The 9,590-nt window shown below is 43.2% G+C and overlaps 1 protein-coding gene across 2 annotated transcripts; it reads left to right on the top strand.

Moving 5' to 3' along the window:
• The first annotated feature begins 2,898 nt into the window (after positions 1–2,898).
• Positions 2,899–9,107, top strand: LOC113425828 (galectin-4-like). 2 transcript variants are annotated; one of them, XM_087971248.1, is made up of 5 exons: positions 3,022–3,287; positions 6,552–6,640; positions 7,268–7,487; positions 7,773–7,833; positions 8,225–8,354. In XM_087971248.1, exons 1-5 carry the CDS (start codon positions 3,264–3,266, stop codon positions 8,332–8,334), a joined length of 504 nt encoding a protein of 167 aa, XP_087827374.1. In that variant the 5' UTR covers positions 3,022–3,263; the 3' UTR covers positions 8,335–8,354. The 2 variants fall into 2 exon arrangements, with proteins under 2 accessions (XP_026543891.1, XP_087827374.1); XM_026688106.2 differs by lacking the exon at positions 7,773–7,833 and having other exon boundaries at positions 2,899–3,287; positions 8,300–9,107.
• The last annotated feature ends 483 nt before the right edge of the window (positions 9,108–9,590 follow it).

Genomic DNA, 9,590 nt, shown 5'->3' with positions numbered 1-9,590 from the left:
ATTGCCTGCTTTTTTTCTCTTTCCAAGTTTTGCAATCAATTTTGTGGCTGGCCCAGATATTGCTCTGAACATTAGTCCGTGCCTGGATGAGGAAACTGTGGTACGCAACAGCTTTCTGAAAGGCTCCTGGGGATATGAGGAACGGGATCTGCCCTTTAGACCTTTCCAATATGGACAGTACTTTGAAGTGAGTTGGCTTTGATTCCAGCAGGGAGGTATCTCTATACAAAGGTGGTCAAAAAAATTAATATAGTTATGCAATGGATGTCATGCCCTTATTTTACCTGGATTCCAGCAAAGAGCTTGGCTGGTAGAAAAGCAAATAGGCAGGCAGTGGAGAGTGGGGAGAAAATCAACATGGTGCCTTAAAGATGTGTAAGATTCCATCTTCCATAATTTCCAGCTAGCACAACCTTAAAGAATTAAAATCTGAATCTCTGGAAGGCTGGTGGGATAAATACCCCCTCTAGTGGAGAAGAGTGGAATTGGTTCTCCAGAGTGTGATTCAGAATTCCATTTCTAGTTCTTTGCTGGAAAATTGCCCTCAGGTGTTTTTTTTTTTTTTTTTTTGGGGTGTTAAAAAATATGGGAGCTACAACTCCCCCATTGAAATCCCACCCCTTATGCTCTGACCAGTATTGATTCACTGTTTATGCCAATGATGAGTACTTCTTTAGCTATGCCCATCGTTATAGCCCTTTCCCACAGATCAACATATTCGAGATTAAAGGAGATGTGATCCTTTCCTACGTCCAATATTAAGGGGGGTGTCAAAAGACAAGCACTGGTAGATATCTTTTTTCTCCCTCTCTGCCAGCACACTCAGGGTTCTGCTGAACTGGAGTGATCTACAAAGTTCCAGTAAATCATTCAATGAATCGATCAATGAATCAGACACTTGAGCAAAATAAAGATTAAGCAATTTTTTCAATAAAACCTCTTGATCAAGCAATGCAAGCCTTATTATTATTTTGTCCTCTGAAATTTAAAGACAAAACTTGGAATTTTTAAAAAGTAACCCCCAGTTCCCAAGGCAGGTTCTAGGTAGTTGGTTATGCAGTCTCTGCTAGTTCAGATTTAATTCTTGTCTTCTCCTAGGATGGTGTATGTATAGGGATTATCTTTAACAAATTGTGGGTTATATCTATTCTGTAACAGTGCTTTTTTTAAACTTGGCAATTTTAAAATGCATATGATTCTATTCCCAGAATTCCCCAGTCCCAATTGGGAATGCTGAAAAATGAAGAATACACATTTTAAAGTAGCCAAGTTGAAAAACACTCATCTATACATACCTCTATCAAATAATATCTGTAGAATCTTTAGATTTGGAAGTGTCAAGTTAAAGAAGGCTGTAACCACCTCCTCGAGGCACGATGGCTGAGTGGCTTAATGATGCTGAACATGTCTTTGCTCCAGTGATTCAAGTCCTAGCAAGTCATAGCAGGCTGAGCTCCTGTCATTTGCCTCAGCCTGTGCCCACCTAGCAGTTCAAAAGAATGTTCTATACAAGTAGATAAATAGGTACCACTTCAATGGGAAGATGAGCTGGCATTTCATGTGGTTAGAATCCTGTCAGTGCTGAACCTTCCTGGTTGCGACACCTGTTTGTGAGATAGCTTTGGTGGAGGGAGAGAGCCTTGGATGACACTGCAGGTAAGCTATTTGTTTTTCTTTGTGATGCAGAGCTAGTTTGCCTTCCTGTGGCACACCTTGGGAAGTGCATGAGAGTGAACCAAACAGGGGTAACAAACAGGCAGTCAAACTACTGCTCTGGATTAGCATTGTAGTCTCCTGGCTAACGTAGCACTGCTGTACACTAAATAAAATAAAAACCACCTCCATCACTTACTTTCTGATAGTAAATATTTTTTTAAAAACTTTCCATTGATAAATAGTCTCTCAAGAAGAAAGATAGCTCACTTAAAAATATCCACTGAATTCATAACCAAGTTACTGGTTTTATTTATGTACAACTCAAAAGCACATTTAGATTCAAAAATACTCAACATAAAAAAATCCTGTTTATAGCAGCAATAGAGTTTGTTCAGATTCAGCAACTACAAAGAGCAACTGCTGTAATACAACATTTGTCTACTTTTCTGGAAACCTCAGAATTGTGGTCCCTTAGTCAGAAAAACCCATTTGCCCACTGGGGCTGACCAGAGAGGTTTATGGTTAGAGGGGAGATCCACAACCATATACGAGGAATGCTTATTTGCATTTCATTGTTTCACAAATGCACTCAAATCTTCCAGGAATTTGGTCTACTATAGAATCAGGGTAGGAGGAATATTCTTCTGCTGAAGAAAGTCCTCATATTTTAAAGATATATTTTCACAGGGTGTTTGTGCAACCTGTAGACTGGTAAGTTTTGAACTTCTTGCTCATGAAAACATTATCTTCTACCTGCTTTCTAAACACTGACCAATAAACATATGCTATGAGTCATCCAGGATCACAACCTGGTGATGAAAAAAACGGTATCTCCTGAAATGACTTGGATCTAATCCTTCTACTGATTCCTTTCCATTAGCATGATAAATCCTCCCTTCAAACTAGTGCCATCTACCAGACGGGGGTCATAAAAGTCAAGATGATGCCTTCAACTAGATCAAAGCCTCACCCTTTCCACATGAAGCATCCCCAAAAGGGGTGAAGCTTTCAATGGCTCCAGCTTCAATCCATATTCTGTTGGGGGGGGGGGGTCTACAGTTTCCTCAACATCACCAAAACTGTCCTGCAGAAACAAAAATGTGAAGATCCCTAAATTCCAAGGACAATCAAATCCCACTGGCACTGGAAGCAGAAAAACACGTTTTCTGAGTCAAAATCTTTTCGTAGCCTGGCAGGGGAAAAAAACCACAACTAAACTACCCTGTTAATAATCTACTGCTCTTTCCACACCAGACTAAAAGAGTGCCTTGCAGCAGCTTCTGCCTTATGTCTCTTTGCAGGACTGGCCCACCTGACTCTGCCCCACCCTGCACTTCCTTTCCTCCCACCCTGATTGTCTCTGAAGTTTCCTTGATTGCCCAACCTTTGGTTTTTCTCCACCAGGATCCGGCAGAGCCGGTGAAACTGCCTTTTGGGCATCAGGTCGCAGTTGCAGGGTTGGTGTCACCCTCCTGGGGAGGCCTGACTCAGCGTGCCCCGATGGGTGTGGACAGGGCTGCTGCAGGGAAAATGCTCAGGGTAGTCCCGGACATCTATAAAGAGGCTGTGCTGTGCTGCCAGCCTGCCTCCAGCCCAGCGCCGTAGAGATGGCAGTAGAATTTGAGACTTTCGTAAGTAGCACAACCGTTATGATTAATGGAGCAGTTCCAGCTTGTATGTTGCTTTGAAGGGGAGGCAGGGAGAGGGGAAGGGGATGTCACTATTAATGGCTGTGTTCAGAGATGTCTGCAGGGGATGGTCCAAAAAGTCAAAATGACGGCTTCAATGGTACAATTGAAAAATAGTGCAATGCATATTAAAAAAAAAAAACAGGCGTGGCTTTTCCTTTCAGATTTGCAGTCGCCATCTTGACTTCACAGACCATTCTCTGCTTGGAAGATGCAGAGGCCCTGTGCAGGGTTGACATGATCTGACTGCACAATGGATTACAAAAGCGCCACCAACTCAATAAACCAGGACGGCACTAATCTCACCTTAGCATAAACCTGAAACCAGTCTGAGAATCAGACCCAGGCAGCTTCTCCTCCACAGAGCTTGGATTTCAAGCCCAGCATCCCCATCTTGTATTTGCTAGAAAGGATGGAGTGTGTATTTTTTTTCATAAACGTTCACATTTCCAAACATTTCTTAGCCCAACCTGGACAGACAGACACTGCCAACTGTGTTCCCACATTGACCCCCATCTGGAGCAAAGAAGAACTATTTGCCACATTGTGCAATGCTGGTGGTTGGTTGGGTGGGTGTACTTGGCCGGAAGGGACAGCACGCTTTAAAAACAGAGATGCAGAACCAGACCAAACCCAGGATTTGGAGAGCTAGAAGCAGAATTGCAGATGGCACCATCTCTCATCTTCTGACCAAAGGGGGACTGCCAAAGGTCCTCCAGGTCCGAAATCCTATCCATTCAGGGACAGGCTGCCAAGTGGCAGCTTTGCAAGACCCCATGGCCTGACTTTGCTTTGGAAGACAGAGGCTTGGGCTGAATTCTGCATTCTTCTGCCCATGGGGGGGGGGGGCATCACGGTTTGCCCCCTCTCCTTCCATCTGGCCAGGCCTACCCGGCATGCCCTCTTTTCCACCAAAAGCACACGGGTGCAAGGCAGCTGCCAACCGGTTCAGAGACCGGTTTGGCCTCTTGGGTGTGAGTGGAAGTTCCGCCAGCCGCAGCTGCATTCCAGGACTACGTTTCCCAGCATTCCTTCAGCAGCAGGCCGGGCGGTTGGAAGCTCCCAAGGAAAGTCGCCCTATATGAGGGAGATGGGCGGTATTTTTTAAAGGACACGTAAATAAATACATTTTGAAGCAGTTTCTCACCCTTGCTGCCTGGGAGTTGAAGTCCACGCACCCCTTACATTGAAGAAACTCTGCTCTAAAGCTTTGGCCGGTTGTAAAGCTGGCCGGTTGGTGAGCCAAACAACTATAAAAAAGGAGCTGGGAATCTATTTCGGACTCCATTTCTGAGAGGCGACCAAAAACCTTTTTCCCTCAGACTTGAAAAAAAGCGCGCGCTGAATAACTTCACAACGGGTATTTATACCGCTTGTCAGTGACGTCAGCGGTCGGTGATTGGTCAAATACCTGTTTAGCTCAGTTTTGGCGGGCTTTCTCTATCTCCGGGCGGATTTTCCTCTCTCCCTGTCTGGTAACCCCAGCAGTCATAGATGTGATTGTGCCCACAACCACACCTATGTTCACACCCATCCATCTCTACCTGTCATGTACCAAACACCTGGTATGCTGTTTAACACGCTCATGTTCACTTTTCTAAAAGGAAGGGAACTAAAAGAATGATTTGGAGGGTTCGATTCATCAGAGGTTTTAGGGTAATTGGATTGAAAAGATGGCAGCTTCTCTTTAGGATCTCAGCTGTTGCTCAGTAAACACCATGAAAGATCTTAACAGATAACAGATAATCAGAGTTGGAAGGAACCTTATAGGTCATCTATTCCAACCCCACGCCCAAGCAGGAGACTTTACACCATTTCTGACAGATGGCAGTCCAATCTCTTCTTGAAAGTCTCAAGTGATGGTGCTCCCACAACTTCTGAAGGCAACTTCTGTTCCATGGGTTGATTGTTCTCACTGTCAGAAAGTTTCTCCTTATTTCCAGGTTGAATCTCAATCTGTTTATTCCTTGTCGGGCCTTCAGGCACTTTAGAAAATAGCTTGATCCCTTCCTCTCTGTGGCAGCCCCTCTTGAAATTTGGAAAGAGAGGAATCAACAGGCATCTCTTTTGAAAGAGATCTGACTCACTTTTTTTAACACTACCTCTGGAGGTGGAAGATGCTGTTTAAACATAAATGTTCTGCAAGAGTGGAAATGCAAGAAACAGAGGCTTAAGAGAAATTTTCTTGGTAGATAAGAGATTTCAGTGCAAGGCCAGAAATCCCCAGAACTTGTCTGACAGGTTGGAAGCCACCATGAAGTCAGTCATCGCAAAATTGACTGGAAAACTCCAGGATGGCATGAACAAAGGGCAGGGACTTGAATATAAATTTAAATTCAATCCAGAACTTTATTTATGTATTTCTTTGCTCAAGCTCAGATGCCGCTTCGCTTATGACCTGTTTGCATTTCCAGGTGCAGTCAAAAGGGTAGAACAACCAACGTAACAAAATAATGCAATTCTCCCATCATACCTACCATATCATTTCATAAATCAGTAGAATATAATCCATTAGAGGTAGATGTTCGCCACTATTACAGAGGTAGATCTTGCTTAGTGACTGCTTTACTTTGTGATAGTTCAAAAGTGACAGTGGCACTGAAGATATAACTTTACAATGAGTCTTTGCACTTATGGCCATTACAACCTCTTATGGTCATGTATTTGCCATTTGTACTCATTACAGCTGGCTTCCAACAAGCAGAGTCAATGGAAAAGCTGGCTGTACAATTGCAAATCGCGGTCATGTATTACTTTGTGACCATGTCACTTAGAAACAGGGTTGCCACTCCCACTGGTGGTTAAGTGAGGACTAGCTGTATATGATTGCAAGAGGGCACCCATCTTAATGGTTTTTCTAAACCCCGTTAGGGTTGGCAGGATTCTCTAACAAAGTGGGCTAAATGGAGGTTTGGAGTCACTGTAATAAACTGTAATAGTTTATTTGAAACTTGCAGATTATATGGACAGAGCCATTTTAGTTAACCTGAGTATAAGAGTTTTTAGCAGTTTATCTCATGGACCCTGAGAAACAAAAGACACTCTCTTTTGTTTCTCGGGGTCCATGAAGCTTCTGTAGATTCTCATCAGCCATTTGAAGCCATATTTTCAAGCCCCAGACCAATCATTTTGGCCTAAAGAGGTGTTTCCTCAAGAGGACTTGAAACATTGTGCACTATTAGTCACTTTGATGTTTCTCCCCTGCAGCGCATGCCTTACAATCGGGCTGTCCCCTGGGGCTTGGATGCGGACTCCTGGGTGATGCTGGAAGGCCTCATTCTGAAGCAGAGCAAAGGGTAACCAATCAGCACCAATCCCTTTCATTGGACCAACAACTATTTGGGTTGAGTTCATGCCTCACATTTAATAGGCTACTGAATTCCCATGTTTGGGGGAAGGAATGGTTAATTTGCCACAGGGTTGAGTTGACTCTAAGCACCCTTCAAGCTAATCGAAGTGAAAACAAGCTATGTAAATGGTGTTGCTTGGTCTTTTGACGGATCCAGTTGTGGCCAGCCAACTCTTAGGCGTTAGGGAAGCAGGGAATTTTTGTGCCCCTTTGAAAAGCTCCGTGCTCAATCCATCCACCCTGCAACTTACAAGGCCATTTATACAAATATGTTGCCTTCCAGATGTTAGAACAGGGTTTCTCAGATGTGCTACTGTAAGATAGGTGGGCCAACTTCCAGAATTCCCCAGCCAGGAACTCAGCTGACTAGCTTGGCATAGTTGTATTGGGTTGACCTAAACAGAATGTTGCAGATTATGCATCTTTCCTATCCCAGTGAGTGGTGGTCGGTGAGAACATCAACGCGAGATGTCATGGAAGCCAGTTGATTCTCCTAGAAAAAGGTCAAGGAAGGGCAAAGGGAAACAAGGCAAAAAAAAATATCAATCAAGCAGACTCCAATGTTCTTCTCCAGATTTAATGTGGAATTTGCTTACGGGCAGTTCAACGGGGCCAATATCCCTCTGAAATTCAAGCTCCGCTTCGAGAGAACCCCAGAGTCTTCCAACAGCCCCGTGCTGACTCTCAACAGCTTTGTAAATCAACAGTGGGGGAAAGAGATCCGGACAAAAACTCACTTCCAGCAAGGCCAAAAGTTCAAGATTTCTTTCATCGTCACCAGCAAAAGTTACAAGGTGATGGGATGAATTGGTTGTCCTTGATGGCAGGGTGGGCCTGCCACTTGTCAGGGTTGCACAAGAAGTATAGACTGGGTGGTGGTGGTGGTGTCTAGCTATATTGGAAGTCAAAATCATTTGGGATTTTAGCATAAACATTTAGGGTGGGGATAATGAAGTCAAGAAAATTTGGGATTCAGTAGAGCTTTCTCCAATATGGTGTTCATCCAGATGTTTTGGCTAATCTGGCTGTCAAATATGAGCCCATCTGGAGGTGTCATAAAATTCTCATTTAACTTCCAGCTCACCTTGGCTAGCAAAGACAGCTGTGTCCCCACAACTGGGCCAGATGTTGCAAACTCCCCTCACTTCCCTGAAGAGCACCTGTTGTATTCTTCGCCCAATCTAATGAGTAAAGAGCAGGGCTACTTCCTTTCAAAAAAATGTGATTTATAGAGCTCTGTTCTCTAGCTTATGTCCTCTCAAAGGGATTGTGAGGACAGATACAAAGGGCTTTCTTGATGGCCAACAGCTATAAGCTGTGTGAAAGCTCTGGGTGGAAACATCTCCTATACCTTTTAATTCCAGGCATGGTTGCATTTGTGAACCAGAATTACAGTGCTATCTTACAAGTCTGTTTCTTAGCAAGAGTTTCCAGTTGGTCTTACGCAGGCCCACAACATGCTGGTCTCCCATCCAAATTTTAACCAGGCCTGACCTTGCTTAACTATAAAGCCCAGAAGAGATTATAAAACCTCTTCAACAAGCTTGGGGGAATCAGACTCCTGCTACAATTGGAGATTTATCTGCTTTGCTTCCCGCCCCCCCAGATAATGGAGAACAACATTTTACTTTCCGAATTTGACCACCGCCTTTCACCCAAGGCCATCCGTTTCCTGGGAATGGATGGGGACATCAAGCTGGAGAAAGTCGTCTTCAGCTGGGAGAAGAACAGTGAAACCAGCAATCTTAGGTTTGATGAAAGCTAGCACGAGAATCGTGCAAATCAAATTATGCATTCAGGCTACTTTATAAGTTGATTTTGCAGCCAACATCAAAGACTATCCTGCTGACATTCCGAGGTGGCATCTTGGCGAATGAAAGGAAACAGAGTTATTGTCACTGTTTTTATTTGGAACTGCAAAAATAAATGTTATTTGGATTTTTCTGGATCTACTGCAGCCTTCAGGAGTGTCCAAAGGGTGTGGTCAGAAAAGTCAAGGCGACACACACATAAAACACAGGCACGGCTTCAATTTTCCATCACTTTTAACTTGTTCTTCCTCATCCACATCCAGGGCCACCAAATTAAAATGTTGGTCTCCTATCAAATCAATCATAAAAACAATACTACTTGTATGTACGAACACAACTTCTCTGGCTTTTTGGTGAGGGAATTTTGTAAGACAACCAGATCCTACGTTGCTTTAGGATTAGAGTCCAAGTTGATTAAAATTCTCAACATTGCACCATTTTCCTCGAACGTAGGAAGAAATTCTAGGCCAAAGTTGAACCAGGGAAGCAAAACTTTACCAAGAAACATTTATAAATGGATTTTCCCCTAGAAGCTTTTACTATATCCATCGTATTTCAGAAAAATATTGCTTAGAATAGGAAGTGAATAAACAATAAGATATTGCTGGTTATTTTTGATTCAGTCGCCTAAGTCCATACTGGATTGGTCCCCGAAACTCTTTCCAGTCAAACTGGTTAGTGGAAGACAAATTGTCATCCACATATACTTGATTAGGGAGATTTTTCAGAAACATTTCTCAACCCCGTCCCTTAATCAACAGAAAATTCTTGTGGCTTATCTTTTTAATGGTGTCTCAAGTCTTTTCCAGCACAGGTATAGCAGCTTTCTCTCCCCAATTATTTATTGAATGAATGCCACTTTTATTTTAAAAACAAACAAACCCTCAGCACAATGTATAATTGCATGAAGTTCTCCAGAGGGGGAACAGATATTCAGGTAGGATTACAAAAAAAACCCTACTCATTATACATGGCCAATTCATCCTATCAGTCATCTGGTTTGAAGTGTTTTAGATGGCTGAACACCACCCCCCCCAAAAAAGCCACTTTCAATCCATTTTCACACCCCATATAGTCGTGTGATAA

The sequence above is a fragment of the Notechis scutatus genome, chromosome 8 (genome assembly GCF_049901735.1).
Source record: "Notechis scutatus isolate UNSWTSFEM ecotype Mainland chromosome 8, rNotScu1.2, whole genome shotgun sequence".
Classification (NCBI taxonomy): domain Eukaryota; kingdom Metazoa; phylum Chordata; class Lepidosauria; order Squamata; family Elapidae; genus Notechis; species Notechis scutatus.
Note: the sequence above shows the minus strand (reverse complement) of the source record. Positions and strands in the feature narration are given on the sequence as shown.